General features: G+C 40.5%; 1 protein-coding gene across 1 annotated transcript in view; it reads left to right on the forward strand.

The window, feature by feature from the left end:
• Positions 1 to 21,210, forward strand: part of CNTNAP2 (contactin associated protein 2) — a 1,145,390-nt gene extending 1,124,180 nt beyond the window's left edge. The window contains exons 23-24 of the mRNA XM_027451306.3: positions 10,509 to 10,580; positions 11,763 to 21,210. Coding sequence (XP_027307107.1) covers positions 10,509 to 10,580; positions 11,763 to 11,962 — 272 coding nt within the window. The 3' untranslated portion in view covers positions 11,963 to 21,210. The remainder of the gene's footprint in view (positions 1 to 10,508; positions 10,581 to 11,762) is intronic.
• The last annotated feature ends 798 nt before the right edge of the window (positions 21,211 to 22,008 follow it).

A 22,008-nucleotide genomic window follows, 5' to 3' on the forward strand; every position in this document is an offset into this window, starting at 1 on the left:
GTGTACACCTGTGTGGGTGTACTCTTTTAGTACACTGTAACTTAAAAAAAACACCTCTTAATTGTTAGTGATCTGTGAACATGGAGATTCCCATTTCTATAAAGACAGAATGGTTCATATTAAGGATACACTTGTAACCGTCTAACATTACAGATGAGGCATCACTAAAAATTAAAAAAAGTAATGACTGATCCTTGCATAGCATGCTAACAAAACAGTGAACTTTTACAAACAATATGATTAATAAAATCTTTTAAATATTTTGCGGGTAGGGAAGTGTGGACAAAAAAAAAAAAAAGAAGTGTTTAATATCAAGAATAACGTCGCTTCTCTGTTCTATACTTACACTAATGTCAGTGACACTTTAAACTCCATTAGCAGAGTTTACTTTATGTTAAACATTTCTCCCTCAGAATCTGCTGTCAAATCCCTAGAGAAACAAGGATATTGTCCCTCCTTTCTCTGTTTGCAGCTTGTAGAAGTAGTATATAAAGACAGCATATAAAGACACAATATTTTTAGTATTGCTTGAGATTTTTTTCCTCTTTTTCTGAATTGCTGTACTTCACTTGTCTTGAGAGCTCTTTATAGCCTTGTGCTCAGGCAATCGGGTGTAGGCAATCGGACAACCTAGACAGAGCAACTGAAGTCTGTAGGTTGTGTTATACACCTTTGATGAAGGACTGTGTAATAGAGTTGTTGACTCCTGCTCAGTTATTTATACGTATGCACTTTGAGTTTCTCTTGTAATCTACTCCCTTTGGGAAGGAGAATGAAACTGACTGTACATTAGTTTCTACAATCAGGAGTCAAGCAATTAATGAAGTTGTTTATGTACTTGCTGTCTGTAATAAAGAGCACTCTGTCATTTGAAACCATAATAGTACAGTCTCACCTGACTGGCAGAGCTGATATAATTTAACAAGCCCTAGCCAGAGAGCTTCTATTAGTTTTCCTCTGTGTTATGGTTTTGTGGATATATATTAATGAATGAATCTAGTCTCAAATGCTTTCCCAAAATCCTAAAGTGTCAGTGATTATTTGCTATCTCTTGTCAATTCCTAAATACCTGGATGTAAAATAGAATTAGGAAGAACGAATGATAATAGAATCATAGAATATCCTGAATTAGAAGAGACCACAAGGATCATGGGGTCCAACTCCTGGCTCACACAGGACCACCCAAAAAATAAAACCATACGTCCAAGAACATTGTCCAAATGCTTCTTGAACTCTGGTAGGCTTGGTGCCATGACCTTTTCCCTATTCCCGTACCCAACCTATCTCTTGGTGAAGAACCTTTTCATAGAATCATAGAATGGTTTGGGTTGGAAGGGACCTTAAAGGTCGTCTAATTCCAACCCCCTTGCCATGGGCATGGACAACTCCCACTGGACCAGGTTGCCCAAATCCCCCATCCAGCCTTGCCTTCAGCACTTCCAGGGATAGGGCATCCACAGCTTCTCTGGACAGCCTGTTCCAGTGCCTCACCACACTCATAGTAAAGAATTTCTTCTTAATATCTAATCCAAATCTACCCTCCTTTAGTTTAACCCTTCACCCTTGTCCTATCAGTATACTCCCTGACAAAGAGTCCCTCCCCAGCTTTCCTGTAGGCCCCATTCAGGTACTGGAAGTCCACAATAAGGTCTCCCCAAAGCGTTCTCTTCTCCAGGCTGAACAACCCCAACTCCCTCAGCCTGTCTTCATAGAAGAGGTGCTCCAGCCCTTTGATCATCTTCATGGCCCTCCTCTGGACTTGTTCTAATACTTCCGTATCCTTCTTTTTCTGGGGGCCCCAGAGCTGAACACAGTACTCAAGGTGGGGTCTCACAAGAGAGTAGAGGGGGACAATCACATCCCTTGACCTGCTGGTCATGCATCTTTTGATGCAGCCCAGGGTATGGATGGCTTTCTGGGCTGCAAGCACACATTGCTGGCTCACGTTCAGCTTCTTGTTAACCAACACCTCCAGGTTCTTCTCCTCAGGGCTGCTCTTAATCCATTCTCCACCCAGCTTGTGTGCTTGGAATTGCCCCAGTCCAGGTGCAGGACCCTGCACTTGGCCTTGTTGAATTTCATGAGGTTTGCACAGGCCAGTCTCTCAAACCTGTCTGAGTGACATCCCTTCCCTCCAGCATGACGATCACTTGGTGACATCAGCAAACTTGCTGAGGGTGCACTCAATCCCACTGTCCATGTCACCAACAAAGATGTTAATAGAGCCAGACCCACTACCAACCCCTGAGGAACACCACTCAGCACTGATCTCCACGTGGACATTGAGCTGTTCACTGTAACTCTTTGAGTGCAACCATCCAATCAGTTCCTTACCCACTGTGTGGTCCATCTGTCAAATCCATGTCTCTCCAAATTAGAGACAAGGATATCATGCAAGACAGTGTCAAATGCTTTGCACAAGTCCAAGTAGATGATGTCGGTTGTCTTCACCTATGCATCAATGCTGTAACCCCATCATAGAAGGCCACCTATAAGACATGATCTGCCCTTAGTGAAGCCATATTGGCTGTCACCAGTCACTGCCTTATTTTCCATGTGCATAGTTTCTTTGAGGATCTGCTTCATGATCCTGCCAGGCACAGAGGTGAGACTGACTGGCCTGTAGTTCCCTGGGTCTTTCTTTTTTTTGCTTTTAAGAAATGGGGATTATGTTTCCCCTCCTCAGTCACTGGGAACTTCACCACACTGCCACGACTCCTCAAATAGGATAGACAGTGTCTTAGCAACTGTATCTGCCAGTTCCCTCAGGGCCTTTGGATGCATCTCATCAGGTCCCATGGACTTGTGCACCTTTAAATTCCTTAGATGGTCTTGAATCTGATCTTCTCTTACAGTGGGCAGTTCACCATTCTCCCAGTCCCTGTCTTTTTCTTACAGGACTTGGGCTATGTGGCTAGAGCTCTTGCTGGTGAAGACTGAGGCAAAACTGTTGTTGACTACCTTAACCTTCTCCAAAGCCTGGGTAATCAAGTATTCCATTTCCTTCTGGAGAGGGCTCACAATTTCCTTAGTCTTTTTTTTTTATCACTGATGTACCTATAGAAGCCGTTGCCCATGTTTAATTCTAAAAGGTCTTTGGCTTTCCTAACCTGATCCCAATGTCTGTGTCTCTCCCAGGCTATCTATCCTTGCTTCCACCCTCTGTAGGCCTCCTTTTTCTGTTTGTTTGTTTGTTTGTTTTTTCCTTTTTTTTGTTTTGCTTCGGTTTGTTTTTGTTTTGTGTTTTTTGTTTGTTTGTTTGTTTTTGTTTGTTTTGTTTTGTTTTCTGGTTTTTGGCCAGGAATTCCTTGTTCATCCATGACGGCCTCCTGTTGATTTTGCCTGACTTTCTCTTTGTTGGGATGCATCACTCCTGAGCTTTGCGGAGGTGATCCTTGAATATTAACCAGCTTTCTTGGGCTTCTCTTCCCTCCAGGGCTTTTTGTCCCATGGTACTCTACCGAGCAGACCCCTGAAGAGGGCAAAGTCTGCTCTCCCAAAGTCCAGGCTAATGAGCTTGCAGTGCTCCCTTCTCATTGTCTTCAAGATCTTGAGCTGCACTATTTCATGGTCACTGTAGCTAAGGCTTCATGTTTCCCACCAGCCCCTCCTTGTTAGTGTGAATGAGATCTGGTACAGCACCTCTCATCTTTGGCTCCTCTCTCACTTGGAGAAGGAATGCATTCCAAGAACCTCCTGGATTGCCTGTGCCCTGCTGTGCTGTCCCTCCAACAGATATCAGCGTGGTTGAAGTCCTTCATGAGGATGGGGGCTTGTGAATAAGAGTTGCTTCCATCTGTCTGTAGAAGGCCTCATCTGCTTGTTCTTCCTGATCAGGTTGCTTGCAGCAGACCCCCACTGTTTTGTCCCCTCCCATTAATCCTGACCCATAAGCTCTCTGTCCATCCCCAGGCAGATCTCCATGAACTCCAGCTGCCGTTGACACAGAGGATGATGCTCCCTCCTTGTCTCCCCTGCCTGTCCTTCCTAAAGAGCTTGTTCCATTCCAGCACTCCAGTCATGTGAGAACATGTTTGTTGTGACTTTTCCTTCATGAGCCCATGTTGGCTGCTACCAATGACCTCATTGTCCTTCAGGTGTTTTTCAGTAACTCCCAGAATCATTTTCTCCATAATTTCACCAGGCACTGAAGTGAGACTGACAGGCCTGTAATTACCAAGGTCTTCTTTCATGCCCTTCTTGAAAATTGGAATGACATTTGCCAGCTTCCAGTTAACTGTATCAGCTGTGTTATGTTTGGAGTTTACACCTGGCAAGTTGAGGTCACCCGTAAGGACAAGGGCATCTGATCTGGAGAGAATGATAGTTAACATCTTTGCTTTTATTTTGTTCTCTCACTTCTACCTTTAATCAATGTCTTGATTGCTGGGGATTTTACATACCTTGTGATCACCAGATCTAGTTGTTCATAGTTGTTGATACTCTAGTTCATATTTATGTGAAAACAGGACTGGTCTTAATAATGAGAGAACATCTGCTCTTTCTCAAAATTGTTGGCATCTAAAAGCTGAAAGGTAGCACTAGCATATATATATCTGTTCTAGGCTGAACAAATCTATTTTCTAGTATTTTCATTCATTGTTTGTTTTAGACCTGTGAGCACTCTCACTCTTCCATTTTTGAAGCACATCTAAATTGTATCTTCCTTTATAGGTCAGTGTATTTTAACAAAGACTCTACAACTCAGTAAAAAAGTTCAGTTTAAAAAATAGTTTCCAATAGCTTATATGTAACACTCCTGGTAGTGTACATGTATGTCAAAATGAGATTTACCTTTTAAACTTCATTGTTTGTTCATTTTTAGGCCTTCAGTGCTGTTCTCTAGCTGAAAATTCTCCACATTGCTTTTTTTCATTCTTCCTCTTACTGAATATCCATTTGCTGATTTCCCTAACCAAACCCACTTCCTGGACTACTTTTCTACTTTACGAAAATCATTTTGCATTTCAATTTTGTGAATTTGCAAAAGGCTTTTATGTGGGATCTATTGTAAAAATAAATACATAAACTTCCTCTGAAAATTATAGATGCAAATTCTCACCTACTATAATGAAGCTAAATTATCATTCACTCTGTTGAATCAACCACATCTATCATCTTGAATGTCCAATCCTATTTATGGTCTGTTCATCCAGTCACATCTCCTCTTTAAATTCAGTGAGTGCTGCTGTATTGCATCTGCCTGTGGCAGCAGCCATGCTGAGCATGCGGGATGATACCAGTTCTCGTGCCACATTTTTGTGGTGAATCAGAATTTCAAATTTCACTACAGTGATGGCCAAAACATGGATTTTGCCTGCAGTCAACCCTCAATTATCTTTTTAAGTGCTGCAAAGTTCTTTTAATGCCATTTACCATGAGACTAGTAACAGAAAATTTAAAAGTACACAACATTAGTTTTTACTCTGTGTTTATTGAAACTATGGCCTCATAAACAGCAGTCCATGAAAGAAAGAGATAGCAAAGTATGCTGTGTTCTTTTACATTATTTAGCTTCAGGTTGACCTTACATGAAGCAAACCCAACAGTCTTCTGTGGGAAGACAGAGTATAAAGAACAGCATCATCCAACTTGGATCCTGGAAGGGAACCAGATAAATTAATATTAGTGTGCCATATGTGAGCTTAGCATTTCCTGCTACAGTTCAGTGCATCCTTACAATAGCTGTAGGTTCTAAGAAAATATCTTTGGTGTGTTGGCTCTGTGCCACATCATTTATCAGCAGTCCTGGCTATCGGGGGAGGTCCCAGTTGACTGGCAGCTAGCAAATATGACGCCCATCTACAAGAAGGGCCGGAGGGCAGACCCGGGAAACTACAGGCCTGTCAGTTTGACCTCAGTACCAGGGAAGCTCATGGAGCAAATCCTCTTGAAAGTCATCACGCAGCACTTGCAGGGCAAGCAGGCGATCAGGCCCAGTCAGCATGGGTTTATGGAAGGCAGGTCCTGCTTGACGAACCTGATCTCCTTCTATGACAAAGTGACGCGCTGGGTGGACGAGGGAAAGGCTGTGGATGTGGTCTACCTTGACTTCAGCAAGGCTTTTGACACCGTCTCCCACAGCATTCTCCACAAGAAACTGGCTGCTCTTGGCTTGGACTGGCGCACGCTTCGTTGGGTTAGAAACTGGCTGGATAGCCGGGCCCAAAGAGTTGTGGTAAATGGAGTCAAGTCCAGTTGGAGGCCAGTCGCTAGTGGCGTCCCCCAGGGCTCGGTGCTGGGGTCGGTCATCTTTAATATATTCATCAATGATCTGGACAAGGGCATTGAGTGCACCCTCAGTAAGTTTGCATATGATACCAAGCTATGCGCATGTGTTGATCTGCTCAAGGGTAGGAAAGCTCTGCAGGAGGATCTGGATAGGCTGCACCGATGGGCTGAGGTCAACTGCATGAAGTTCAACAAGGCCAAGTGCCGGGTCCTGCACCTGGGGCGCAATAACCCCAAGCAGAGCTACAGGCTGGGAGATGAGTGGTTGGAGAGCTGCCAGGCAGAGAAGGACCTGGGAGTGATGGTGGATAGTCGGCTGAATATGAGCCAGCAGTGTGCTCAGGTGGCCAAGAAGGCCAACGGCATCCTGGCTTGTATCAGAAACAGTGTGACCAGCAGGGCTAGGGAGGTGATCGTCCCCCTGTACTCGGCTCTGGTGAGGCCGCACCTCGAGTACTGTGTTCAGTTTTGGGCCCCTCGCTACAAGAAGGACATGGAGGTGCTTGAGCGGGTCCAGAGAAGGGCAACGAAGCTGGTGAGGGGCCTGGAGAACAAGTCCTACGAGGAGCGGCTGAAGGAGCTGGGCTTGTTCAGCCTGGAGAAGAGGAGGCTCAGGGGCGACCTTATTGCTCTTTACAGATACCTTAAAGGAGGCTGTAGTGAGGTGGGGTTTGGCCTGTTCTCCCACGTGCCTGGTGACAGGACGAGGGGGAATGGGCTTAAGTTGCGCCAGGGGAGTTTTAGGTTGGATCTTAGGAAGAACTTCTTTACCGAAAGGGTTGTTAGACACTGGAACAGGCTGCCCAGGGAAGTGGTGGAGTCACCGTCCCTGGAAGTCTTTAAAAGATGGGTAGATGTAGAGCTTAGGGATATGGTTTAGTGGGGACTGTTAGCGTTAGGTCAGAGGTTGGACTCGATGATCTTGAGGTCTCTTCCAACCTAGAAATTCTGTGATTCTGTAACTGTTTTCCAACACAGTCCGAAAAACTTTTAGCTCTGTTCTTCATGTTTTGATTCACGCAAATGAAACCCTGGCTGCTCAGAAAAACCTAGGAAGCATTCAGAAAAAACTTCTAAGGCAAGAAGACCTTTTCAGTACAGTCCCCAAACCAGTTGGGAATCAGCTCTTCCAAAGCTACCTTTATAGACCAGATAAAAAAGGAAAATGAAATAGCACTATTCATGACTTCAGCTAATAATTAGGTTGCACAGCGTGTAGACCAGAATTCCTGCAGCATCCTTCCCACACCCACATTACATTACATCCACAACTCACTTGCTGTCCACAGGGGAAAGAAACTTACTTTGGCTTTTCAGGGTAGCTACATAGAGTAACTTCAGCTTCATGACACCTATTTGCTCTGGGCAAGTCATGATTTGAAGCTGTTGAGGTGCAAGTATCAGGCAGTGAGACAGGTCTTGCTGAGACATGTAGTTAAAATTAATGTCACAGTGGAAGATCTGAACAAGAAAGAGGTGTTCCCAGCTGTGCTAGAGAAATGAAGGCACACACTTGTCCATTAGCAACTCATCATGTACTTCAACTGCATATTATAGCCATGCAAACTAGTTATTATACCACTGTGATTTAGATTCTCACGCAACACAAGAGTCACTAATAACGATATTCATTTCACCTGACCAATCATTTTAAAACCTCTTAGGAGTTACTCTTTAAAACCTGTGAATGGCACTCTGTATTCTTCTATTCTTTCAGTATCAGTATTACTGTTGCCCTCTTGTCAGCCTGTTCTGACATCTTTCCTCATTTTGCTCCTGAATTTCAGAAGAAAGAAGTTTATTGTTTGTCTTCTTGACAAAGTTACTTAATATTGTTGAGGAATGTAGCTGTATTAAGGTCAGAGACAAATCACCACATTTTGAATGATGTAACTGCTATCTGAAATACCTGTACTTGGCGTCTGTTGGTGACAGTACTCTCTTGTTAAGCTCATCTTGAAGCATCAGAGATGTGCCCTCATATGTTCTCTTCTGCCAAATTGCTGTGGCAGGAGTTATCCTTTTACAGTTCTGAAACACTTGTTTTGTAGAAGCTACTGCTGTCCAGAAGAACTTCAAGGAAACTTCAAGCTATAAAAGAAGACAGTAATGAGTTGTTTTTCTTCCTCCTGTATCCATCTGTAGGAATAAGTTCAGTAAAATAAACCTGGTAGAGACACTGCTGCAGCAGAAACTGTTCTATAACCCAATGTTTGGCTGAGATTTTAGATTTATTTTTTTAGTCCAAAAACTCATATCAAATCAGATCAGACCTCACACCAACACAAGAGTAACAGAACAGGAATTCATGAATTATGGTGATAATATCTGCCAGCACTGACACAGGTGCTCTAAACTACGATACACGAATTTCTAAGCCCATTTTTTTACTACAGCTCTCCTGGTACTCCAGCAGTTGCAGCAGAACACAGTTTATACTGCACATTATCCAATCTGATGGTCAGCTTTTTGAAAATGGGTTGTCAACTGACCCCAGATATGTGGTCCTGTTTCCTCTTTGTCAGAGATGTTTTGAGTAAGTCAAATCTTGTTCTTCTAATATACATCTCTTCCTGAGCATATGTGATCACTAGATGCAATGGAAGGCTGCCCTGGATGGAAGTATTACAAAGGCCACTCCTACCAGCAGCTCTCAGGCAAGGTCAAGGATGCAGTTTTGCATCATGCTACATGTTCTCCATTATTCTGTGGTGTACTTCAGTGGCTGTTAAACATAAACTGTGGTCTTCATCTGGCAGGATTCCCTTGCAGCATAGCTGTTGTGATGTGACAGTTCAGGAGGGATCATGCTGCCATAAACCAGCAACCTTTCTCTTTCTTCACACTTCAGTAGTGCCAATGCCCTTAAAACAACCTTTAAAAAGAAGATAAAAGGTACTACCCAGTTGTGAGGGAAAGGGGAACTGTGATCGTTGCTGCTGCTAAGATTTCTTGTGTAGAGACATGGTAGAGTAACTTCAAACCACAGCAGGAAGTGGTGGGACTTGTTACTGGCTGCAGCAATTTGGCAAACTTTATACTTTTCTAAATGGAGTCATTTGGATTTCAGATTTTATGTGATGGGTTGAGGGAGTAGGTTTAAAGTTAGGGTTTATTTTCCCACTGCCAGCCCTTCCCTTTCATTCCTGCAAGGATAATATTATAAATACCATGCCAAGATGTCTCTGTAGGAAAAGTGGTATAGAATCAGATATTTATTTATCTCTTACATGTATATTTTAGACTGTTTGTTGTTGTTGTTGTTTTTGAGAAGTACAGGAATGCTGTTTTATGAAGCTAGAGTACCAACAAATGTTGAAGGGACAAGTGCCACAGACAAAAACTGCTCGCCAAGCCCCCTCCACTGAGTCCTGAGAAATGTTCTCTTGTGTGTCCTGCAGGCATCCAGCCAAACAGTAACTGCTGCACACACAGCTGGTTCAACTCTGCCCCTGAGTATACATACAACTCCAACCCCAAACCTCTTTACAGGCTGAAGCCATTCATTTGTGCAGCTGCTTCACAATACAAAGGGAACTTTATTACGGTTTTTACTCCATGCTAACAGAAATCCAGTTGAATTCCCTTAGCCATTTTCTGAGTATAGATAATACATCATTGGCCTATAAAACAACTTATTACAATATCACCTAATCCATTGAACAAGGAAAACATATCTGGATTTTAAATACTGACATAAGAAATAATTAATGTCCTTGATTATTCGAACTGTCTCTATTAAATACTTTTAATGACATTCTCTCTATTCCAAAATCAATACCATAGTCCTGTGGCAAAGAAAGGTACGACTGAAACCACTCACCTAGCTTACATAGTCAAGGCAGCATCTAGTTGCTATGTCTGACTATTCAGAAAAATGCGATGACAGGTTGAATGATGAGATTGTCTTTGGAAAGCCTCTGTAATGTTTTCTTAAGGTTAAAACCAAGACCATCATACCAGTGTATGATCACACACTTTTGAAAGAAAGGTTTTTGATTGCTTTTGTGCTAAAGAAACTGACTGAATAAGCAGTGCTTATTGAGGGTACCTCCTTTGTTTTATTTTTAGTTTTGTTAAGAAGAGGAGGAAGCAAAAAGCTATCAGGGATTAGATAACAGTGAAAGATATTTTTTTCTTTTATATTTCTTTAGATAAATATGGATCACAGTTTTCCTTTTCTTTAAATTGTATCTAAAGATGTTGGATGTATTTCTGAACTATATTGGGAAGTTTCACTGATATTACAACATTAATCTTTAATTCCCTATTTACAGCCAGTGCTGATTTCCCGTACAATGGTCAAGCTATAGGAGATGGAGTGAACAGAAACTCTGCCATTATTGGAGGTAGGAAAAATGTCTTCTTTACTAAGTGACTTTGCAACAAGACTATGAAGGCTGAATTGCAGTTGGTAACATACTCAAGCTATTTGCTAAGAATTGACTATGTAGGAAAATCACTCCTGGACAAAGTTAAATAGATACTAATGTAATTCTGTTCAGGTACTTCGCTCTAGTGAAATGTTCTGTTCTCACTTAGTTTTTTCCCTCAGATTCAGTTTTAACCAAATTAAAATATTCATATTTGTAATCAACATATCAAGCATGCATGTGGAGAGCTACTGTGGAATTACTTATGTATTTAATTCCCATGAAATGTCAAGAACACTTTTCCATTTATAGCAGATCCAACATCAGTCTATAGCAAACACTGTTACACTCTTGACAAAAATCACTCATGATTTTGCCTTATTTTTTAAGGGCCAGGTTCTGCTATAATTTATGTGTCTGGGAGTCCCATTCAGTGTGATGGGTTTCCAGGTGATGTTAAGTAATGCCAGGATTAGCATTAGCAATGGTTCTTGAATTATCATTCAACTGAAGACCTTCTACCAAGCTGTCTCCAGATGTAAGGATCCTGAATATATTACAAACGCATATAATTTTCTCTGCCCTGTCTGTTCATATGAAAGTGTTGCACCCTAAGTCTTCCAGGGAGAGCTTTGCTAGTACATCAAATTCTGAATGCATATAAAAATGTTTTAAAGATCACCCTAATATATTTCAGTCAGTTCTAGGTGCATATAAAATGACATACTGGTGGTGTGTTCTGTTTTTTTTTTGTTGTTGTTGTTTGTTTGTTTGTTTTTGTTTATTTTTTTTCCTTATAAAGCAACACTGAGTGCAGTAGTATGTACAGTCTAATGGAATTTCTTTCTTCTTTTCCCAAAACCCCAGTGTTTTGGGAGCGCTCAGCACCCTCTGCCTCATGGTCAGCAAAGCTCGCCTCTGTAACTAGGTATTAATGTCAAAATCTAATTGATGGGGTGAAAGTTACTAGCAGACTCCTCACACTTATTTTTACCTAAATATTATAATAGTGGAAACCGAGCAGCTGAAGTGACATTTATCTGCGCAGGTAGATCAGATCAAGGTTCAGCTCAGAGTAGCTGTGAGACTCTTTCTTTGTATCAGAATCTGTAGGTATTCTCCTTTCTAGCATCATCTTTTCTTTCTTCCTTTGTTCAGGTGTCATTGCTGTGGTGATCTTCACCATCCTCTGCACCTTGGTGTTCCTGATCCGCTACATGTTTCGCCACAAGGGAACCTACCACACCAACGAGGCCAAAGGGGCAGAGTCAGCTGAGAGTGCCGACGCTGCCATCATGAACAATGACCCCAACTTTACGGAGACCATCGACGAAAGCAAGAAGGAATGGCTTATCTAAGCCCACAGGGAGGGGGCCTGGGGTGGGATACAAGCAGGGCCAGGGTGGGACTGGGATGACTCTTGCAGTGGGGAGAGAACACTCTGCATTGGACGCTTGAGCACATGTATGGTAAAAAGATCAGCACAACTGGAGGAGCAAGTGACAGGAAAAACTACTGAGACTGCAGGAAAAAAAAGAATATCTCAAGCATTTAAGAAAAATACTTTTTAATATTTATTTACAGCAAATTGCCCCTTCTGTATTCTCACAACTACAACAAAGAGCAGTTTTGCAGCTTCAGCATTGGGAAAAATTTTCAGTAATAACTGTATTTTTTCTGTATGTGTTTAGAGGTGTTCTAAAGAACAAGAAACAGGGCCATTTTTTTACATTTTTTAAAAGCTGTTTAAAATGGGGGTAGTTCTGCCTGAGAACAAGTTGCAGACCTTTGTTCCCAGCGTTGTGTTCCTTCATGGCTGGCCACTTCCCCACAGGCTGCCATCAGCCCTGCACCTTCACTTTATCACGGTTCATTTCAGCGATGTTGAACCACGGGTTCAGGGCTGAGAATGGGACAGAGGGGTGTGGAAGGATGCTTAATGCAAATTATACTTGCCAGTTTTTCAAAATGTTGTCAGCCTGTGCCAGCCCTGGCAGGATCCATCTTTTCTGACCCAGGCACTTTGTTGATTGTGGACAATTCTCATCATCTTTGTAAAAATACTGTTACTATGACTACTACTACTACTACCAGAGAGGATGAGCATAAAGCACAGGAAGCTTCTTTTTTTTTTTTATTGGACTCTGAGGAAGGATGGTGCCATGCAAGTCCATAGACCTAGCCTGTTCCTGTATCTTTGACTATGGTATTGATGATCAGAGGCACATGCCAGTTTAAGCCCAGCTGTGATGTTCTGGTAAATACTGTCCTTAAGCATAAGCATTATAGTAGGCAATTAGAGCCAAACGTTGTGTACTTCTGTTTCTTTTTTATAGGCTGTCACAGAAGCATTAGTACAGCTCTAGTTTAAACTCATGGACTTCACTGTCACTTCATGATCTTCATGATACTTTTTACAGCTCTGGCACAGCAATTATTTTTTTTAATATCTTGTTTTAGTACCTTTCTGAAGAAAGCCTCTGCTGGCAGAATTCACACAGGCAGGAAGGTGAAGCAACAAAAGTTTGGAAGTTCTGCCCAGAGAGAAAAACACACGACCCTACAGAGGAGTTACTTTACAATATGTAGATTTACCTGAACTATTACTTGTCTTTTAAGGCATTTTCAAGAACATCAAGGACAATGTCAAGTGCAGCATTGTACCCCACGTCCTCTCTCAGACCAGGGAAGTTTCTGTTGGCACCTGCAAGGCAGACAAGCAGCTACAGGAAAGGCAATGGGGCAGCCTGAAGACCGAATATCCCTTCATGGCAATAAAGTAGCTTTAGCTTGCCCTCTGTATATGTGCATGGTTCTCCAGTGGCCTGTTTTGATAAAAGGTCTTAATGGGCAGTTTTTGCAGTGGAACAGAATAAATGAATGAATGTATTGCAAGGCATTTTCTGTGTGCTAAAAGAACAGAAGCAACAAGAATTTCCCTTTAAAAGTATTTAAGCTTGTGACAGTCGTAGATTTGCTTTACCTTTAATATTGCTGGGTTTAATATGCGCAGATTTAATGCATTTTTCTTTACAAGAAATATTTATTTTTCAGATCCAAATCTAAAATTTACTACGCTGACCAGTGTTGACATCTTTAATTCCCTTATCATTTTAATTGTATTTTTCATTATTTTAGTTTATGTTTTAAAATAAAGAAAAAAAAAATCATGGAGAGGGAGGAAGATATTGGAGCCTTACCTGACAAGAAGTTTGTAAGCACAATTTGTCAGACAGACACACACACAGGGCTGGATAGTTTTGTATAAGGATGGTAGCATAAAGTCCTCTGCTAGATTCATTGAACATATGTCAATGTCCTTTTGACCAAATCAAAGCCATTTATTTTTCTGTTTATGGATTTGGAATTAGCATACAAAAAGTTGGCAGTTTCAAGCAAAACTGTTTCTCAGGTAACATTGTGTGGCAGAGGGGTTCAGGTAGACGTGAAAGCCACCTCTGTCACCCTTGTGCTCTACAGTCTTTTGCCTCCAGTATCAGTATCTCCCTCTCTTGTGCTTAATTAAGTGGATGAGTCACTGGTCATTTTTTCCTACAGATGTAAGATAAGTCTCTACCCCTTTGGAGAACATCAGCTTGGGATGGATCTAGCCTGCACCGTTAACTAGTCAGCAAAATACTTTGGTTGTTACATGCTGCACAGGTGTCTATCTCTGACTAGGAAGATGTTCTCTTTTTTGTACAATTTTATATATTTTGATTTTGGTCCACTCTGAAAAACATCCATGTCTCAAACTTGAAGTTATCAAGAGAAGTGAATATAGCATCATTTGCATAGGTTGGAATTTGGCTTTCAACAAAAACAAAACAAAACAAAACAAAAGCTATTTACTAATCTGAATTTAATATCAGTGAGGGGGATCAAACTCATGTATCCTAAGAGACTGGAATCCTCTGATGCTAGAGGATGTGGGAGAGACAGACTTACCAGCCACAGTGCAAATTTGCCAAATGCCTCAGCATGGTACTAGAGGGGAAATACAGCTTGGTCTCTGTGCCTAACCAAGTCCTTGGCTAAACTAGGGACTGTTGTTGGATTATGGTAATGGGTCCTGACACCTATTCACTGACTTTCTGAAAGATTACTAGCTAATCTCTCATAACCCTGCAAGCAGAAATGTCTGGAAAACAACCTTTGACCATTGCACATGCAATAGTTGTAAATTCATGTCTTGAACTTGAAAGACAGGATTTACAGTTCTTAAATTAAGTTGCAAGCATCAGCATCTCTCCATTAACTCGACACTGTGGACCCTTTATGTGAAGCCCAATAATGCTGTGTTAAAATGTTGATAGTCTTTGATCTTGTTGCAATTTTCCTGATACAATCACTTTCATAACTCTATAAACTCTTTGAATTAATTATTAGAATCCTTCCTTCCTCTTATACTGGATCTTATACATGATATTTTAGACTAGCAGCTGATCTCTGTGTAGGCTTTTAATGACTGTAGGTGAATTCCTGGCTTCCTGCTTTGTTTTTAATTTTTTGAGAATGGCCATTTCAGCTGCCTAGGAATGAAGCAGGAGCAGGCTCAGAAAAGTAGCTTGTATATTTTTGCTAGCACCATATCTATTTCGAGGAGTTCTTCCTCTGTGGGACTATTAATGGAGATTGCAACAACATCCATAGTTTATGTCACCTATTCTTATTTGTGCCAAAAATCCATATTATTTGACAAATACTATCCAAACACCTGTTGTGGGAAAATCTGATGGGGAGTAGAGTGGACCCTGCTTTTATAAAAATCTGTACTTTCCCCCAGAGAATATTAAAACAAGCAGTCTTGTATCACCTGCTTTTAGCTGTATCACCTATTTGAACTGCACAGGAAAATGTAGCCTCTTGCATTGGTTGGGGAACTAAAGTGTCCCAGTTGTGTTTGTAGCAGGCTTGTTGTGATTCCCCTGGAACTGATGGTAAAACTTCTACCAGCTGTCGAGAGAGCAAGACTGGGCTGGAGACCAGGAGTCTCTGTTAGCAATATTTGGATATTAATTCACAACACAAGCAGACCACTAGGAAATGAGTTGCGGAGCTCCAAAGAGCCAAAATGGTGAAAAATTAGTCTCGATGTCAACCCAGCCTTAAGGGGAACTCTGCAATCCAGTCTGTTGGTTATGAATCAAGTCTTTCACACACTGCTTATTCCATACTTACTGATAGAAAATTCAGGTGTATTAAATAAGAATATGTGTCTTTAATTGGTACTGAAACATTTCTGAATTGTATTTTTCTTGTCTTAAACCTTACATATGCCTTTTATATCTCTTGTAGCAGTTACCACGTCAAAGATATGGCAGCATTTTAACATCGTGCTCTAGCTAGCATGATGTATACGAAAGGATGGTTATTATAAATATTTTACTATGACTTCCAGAGCAGTGGTGCATATGTACAAGTTTATTGTAATAAGAATTCAGTATAAAAGAGTCTAGTAAATAACTACATTTTAATTAAAACAGTGTCCTTTAATGGCAGATGCATCTAATTGCCGGGATATCTGTTGAAATAGGAAGCTATCTCAGCTTGACAAGCAATAGCTTTTGATTTGGTTTCTCCCTTAAATTATTTCACATTCCAGTGAGCATGGTTACTCTGAAAGGTTGTCATCTTTAAAAAGCGGAACCTAGATTCTGTTAATCAGATTTCATTGTCCATCCTAGAGATACGAAACAGAAACCTTGCCTTCTAAAAGCAACAGCATGTAAATTAGAATGAACAAAGGACAACATGTATGTACGCCTAATATCTTCTGTGAATGTCTTTCCTTTTAACTGAAGTTCTATTAAAAATTGGATTGGTAAATAAAAATAAAAAAGAAAAAAAAAAAAGAAAAAAAAATAAAGCAATTCTAAATAGTTTTAATTACCCTAACAACTTATTCTTCGGGCTTTGTATGTTCTAATCATTCTCTATATTTTTTCCTTTTCTAGTACCAGGAAATCAATTCGAAAAGACAGAAGTTGGAGAGGCCTTGTAAGAAAGACACAAAGCACATGAAAAAAAGGGACTTCAGTATGCAGTTATACATAAAAAGATAAAAAATGAAAAACAGGGAAGAATTACTAAAATGCATGCATGCTCCTCCTGTGTCAGGCAGCCTCAATTGTGTGTTATGGGTGAGAATCATAGAATCATGTAATGGTTCAGGTTGGAAGGGCCCTTAAAGACCATCTAGTTCCAACCCCCATGCTATGGGCAGGGACACCTCCTACTAGATCAGATTGCTCAAATTCCTCATCCATCCCAGCCTTAAACATTTCCAGGGATGGGGCATCCACAGTTCCTCTGGGCAACCTGTGCCAGTGTCTCACCACTAATAAAATAAATTTCTATAAAATACATAATTTCTTCCTTATATCTAATCTAAATCTGCCCATAATACTGAGCAGTGTAAATCTGTACCTGTTGAAGTGGACTGAGAGTCTGAGCATAGAGTTTTGATGGAATCAAAATGACTACCTTTCTGAGTTTTTTCCATTTCTGATTGCTTTGCAGGTAGCAGCAAGCAGTCTGTCACCACTTCTGCTCATGTTTGTTATTGCAGATTCAGTGGCAGTGCCAGCTTCACAAGAGCTACATGCTAAAAATGACTGGGTGTGGGTTGTTTGCCTTCCTTTCCTACCACAACTCTGTCCTTTCCTTTATGAATATGAGCCTTTTATTGAGGTCAGCAAGAAAAATGTTTGTCCAGCTCAACAGACTTGTGTGGTTCATTTAATAAACTACCTTACCAAGCTTTATTTTTTTTTTTAATTTTTTTAATAAGAAGCATTTTGTGAAAGAACTACATTAAGTGCAGTTGAATAACAGCGTGAAATCTAGGCAAGGAAGCACCAGAGTAACAACCACTAGAGTCAGAGGGGCTGTGATTGTTCTAACCTGTTTCTTTCTGCAGCATGAATTGCCTTAACTGCTGTTGCAAAGCCCTGACCCTGTCTGAGACCTTAACCTACTTTGCAGAATATAACTGTGGCAAAGTCCAGTGATGCCTTGTGACCACATTTTGACTGTTCATTTGTACTGACTGTTGAAACCTCTAGAAGGAGAAAGAGTCATACATTCTACAGGTATATTTCCATTCCCCCTCTTTTCCCCACAGACCCCATTTTCAGGGCTGTAGGCTTTCAAAAGGCTTTTGTCTGTAAAACTGAAAGCATCCCTGGAGCAAGTCAATGAACTCTTGAATCAGCCAGAAAGCAATGACTTTAGGTGATTCAAGTCAGGCTGAAGGAGGTATGTAATATAAATAAACTTATCTGAATAAAGACGAGGTAGTCATCCCCTTTATGCTAATATTCAATCTCTAAACTGTGCATCCTCATGCTTACAGTTAGTATGTCACTGAAGCAGTCTGACCTTGGCACGGTCAATAAACCATTCACAAGCTGGCCCAACAACTTGTTACTCTTTTGTCTTAAAAGTCTATGTTAGTACATGTTTAAAAATAAATGTATGTCTTGCTGTCATAAATCACTGCCCTGTATTGAGATGGCTGGACACCATATCAACAGGCAGTTGTAGTATATTTCTGTTACAAAACAAAGGTCTGTCTGCAGACTATTTTTTTTTTTTTTGTGTAACTTGCATTAACATGGCCTTTAGCCCTGAATCATAAACAAATGCAGCAAGGCAATGTAACTAAAAGAAATTTTCCTTTTGTGCACATCCTGAAACACAGACTGTAATGTCCCTTTCTTTATTAAATTGCTGCTACAGGAGTAAGGTCTCTGTACACATCTAACATCTCATTGTTTCCAAACTCCTTATCCACCTCTCCAAGGCCATCATGGAAAGAATTTGGCTAACAGGTTTGTGTTTTGTTTTATTTTGTTTTGTTTTTCCATTTCTTCCTCTACTTTAGAAATGTTTCCTCTCATTGATAAATTCCTCACCTTTTTCTGTCAGGATACATAACTCCTTTACAGCAATGCTGTCTACTTTGACTAAAGTGAAGACTCTTACCTTCCTAAAATGTGGCTATTTTATTGGGAAAAAATGACGCTAAATTTTTGTCATGTTCTATATTTGCAGATGTTTTTATCTGTTTATAGTATTCATTGACTGAAAGTAAAAGTTTGGTTTCTGCTAGCTGCAACAGTATAACTTGTTTACATTCATTCCAAAATCCCAACACTGTCTTGTCTAAAATCAATGCAAAAACAATACATCCGCACCTCATTCCATTAAGCGTGCTCACTTTGGGTTTGGGGTTATTTTTGGTTCATATTTTTCCCAATATATATATAAATACTAAAATAAACGTGAAGCAAACGCTAGCTTTTATTTTCCTTAGGACCACAAGATGTCAGAATTAACTCTCAGCAGTCTCTTTCCCTTGTACTTTTGCTATGTCTTGCACAAATACAAGGCCAATGGGATCCTCCATCAGAGGACACAAAAATGATATTGTGAAAGCACTGACTCTAGTGGTTTTAGTCACATGGAGTTGTAAAGGTCTATCTCAAAAGCAGCAAAAAGTCAGCACCCTTACAAACTTTGATTATTAGGACATCTAAGGAAATTCTCAACATTGGTGATTAAAGAAATTAATTTTTATTGGAGCAATATCTCAGACAGGAAAAAGAAAAACCTGCTTTTGTATCTGGAGTTCCTGAGATACTGAACTCCCTCCATTCCAACTCCTGCATGATGTCCAACCTGTTGAAGCTCCAGCTACCTAAGATATGGGATCAAAGTCACTTTTAAACAAAGAAGACTTCACTTAATTCCCTTTAAGTCTTTGAAGCACAGGGAACTGGCTTTCCAACCACTTCATGTGGTTGATCTCTTTCATACACTGGTGAGGAGGATCTTCTGCTGTGCGCTTCAGTGGATCAGGACACTTCAGTGGGCTGTGCAGGTATGATACAAAATATCTTAAGTCCTAGCAAACTGAACTGTGCATTGAGCAACCTGAGTCCAGGCAGTTCCTCTGATACAGCAACATGGCTAGACACAATATTCCTTAGGCTTAAGCTCCTTGACAACTACCCCAATTGACTAGTGCTAATTAACAGAAGCCTGCAATAAATGATTTGTACTGCCTTACTCCTACATGTGGGTGTTAGCCCTACCTAACAGAACTTTGTTTTGGGGGATTAAATAGATTCCCCCCAACACAGAGTGCTTGGGATGTGCTCGATCTGAAGCTTCTTACTGACATATATAAATAGAGATATAGAGATAAATAGATATTTTTATGGAGATGTTTTATAAATGCCCTTTACTTTGTGCATGGTAATTATTGCCAAACTCTTGTTATTTAGGAGCTACAGAATGGCTGGTTCCACAGTCTTTAGAAAGTAACCAGCTGTCTCTGTTGCAAGTGGGATTTGGGTTGTGGGCTTGGGTTTTGATTTTTATTATTCATCTATAATTTGCATGGTTTGTTTTGTTTTTGTTTTTGTTTTTTGTCACAGTGTCTTTTTTTCATTTCTTTGTTGTTGTTTTTTTTTTGTTTGTTTGTTTGTTGTTTTTGGGTTTTTTTTGTCCCTTGTTGGTTCTCTGGCAGGGACACATTGGGCTCAAGCAGGAACTTATTTCTCAGTCTTTGAGAGGTGGATTGAAGCCATCAGTGTCATCTAACACTTCAGAAACAGCTGCTTTGCACAGGCTGTGACATTGATCAATCTGATGGCCTCAATATATGGTTTCTTTAGAAAGCTATTGAGGGTTTCACACTTTAGTGAAGTACTCCTATTTCTCTAACTTTGCTTGAAAAGATATCAAGCTGCTAGCTTGCTAGCTGGCCTATCGATACAGTCTCCCAGGCAAGACAAGGGGTTAGCAGAGACTAGGAGGTGAATAAGGATTTAGAATTACATCCATAAACATAACAATACCAAAAGATTATCAAGATTCCTACTGAGGCAGGCTATTTTACTTCCTCTTTTCTCTTACACATTTGTATCTTTTAAATACTCTCAGTGTGCCATGTCTGACTAATAGATATCTACCAGCCGGCCAGCCTGCTCTCAATAACATGGGCTCTTGGTAGAAGTGTGCATTCCTATCTCGTTCCCATTGTTGTAAAGCAGTCTGTACCCAGGAAAAGACCAGGGCCATTAGCTATCAGGAAAGCTAAACCAGCCTCCCACCCCTTCCTTCCAAATCAAGTTTGAAAGCCAATCCTAGGGTTACGTGCCTACAAAGCTGGCCCAGCTTCTTGGTGGGAGAACAAAGGTGTTGTCTGTTTGCAGCTATTCTAGTCCACAGGTTTCTTTCTTGAGCACAACTTTCCCATGGGAAGAGAAAGCATAATCAGGATATGACAGTTGCCCTATTAAAAAAAAAGAAAATGTATATATAAAAAAAAAATCCTAATCTGAAAGTATAGTGTATCTGAGATTCCTCTGTTATAGACATTTAGTCTACAGATTTATGGCTACATTTGCTATGTTATGCTTGAATAAACATATAATTCATTGAAATACACAAGACAAATAAAATTAATATGATCTCTTTAAGGAGAATAAACTGTTTGTAAATTTATAAAGAGTATAATCTGTTAGGCCTTATTTGAAGTATGTACTGTGGTTTGGTAAAAGTACGATATTAAAAGAGCCTTGCCAGATGAAGACTGGTTTTTTGTGTGTGTGCGTGTGTAGATGCTTTTGAATATTTTAAATCTGGATATAACAAAAACAAACAAACAAAACCTTTACAAACTGGATATATAAAGGGTGTATAAAGGTCTGAGATAACATGCAGTGTGTTCTTCAGATTTCTGTGTATTGATGCTCAAGGGTTGTGACAATTTTTTCATGAACTATTTGGATAAACCCCCAATTGAATATTGCTTAAGGTTCTTTCTGGAAACAAAAACAGCTGGTAGAACCACTGACTGGAAGGAGATTTTTAAAGAATGATTTGAAAAAATGAAATAATTGTACTAATCCAAACTAATGCTCTCACTACTCATCCCTCTTATTTATGGTGCCTATTTAACAGGGGAAAGATTCATGAAAGATTTAGGCACTCCATAGGAAGAGCTACCATATAATATGCCACAGTTTTACAGCTCTTTTCCCACATGCTCCATACACATCTGTCCTGTTTGGATAGAGTGTGTCCATCCCTGCCCAAGACCAACAACACACATCTGAAGCACTTCCAGGTTGCCCATTTCACCTCAAGTGCACATGAGCAAACCTGCCAGGGGACTAAGTATGCACTATCAGGGGGGCAAAACCAGCAAACTGTACTCTACCCTCCTTAGCCAAGAGATAAAACACCCAGCTCCAGCTCTGATCCCAGCAGAAGGTTCCTTGCTCTTTGGACAATTACTGGCCAGCACCATGAGGTGCATTATTTTGCACAGCTTGTGACATTTTCCCCAAATTACTCTCGTCTGTAAATTAAAAAACTTAAGTAAAGT

Source organism: Anas platyrhynchos, chromosome 2 (genome assembly GCF_047663525.1).
Source record: "Anas platyrhynchos isolate ZD024472 breed Pekin duck chromosome 2, IASCAAS_PekinDuck_T2T, whole genome shotgun sequence".
NCBI lineage: Eukaryota > Metazoa > Chordata > Aves > Anseriformes > Anatidae > Anas > Anas platyrhynchos.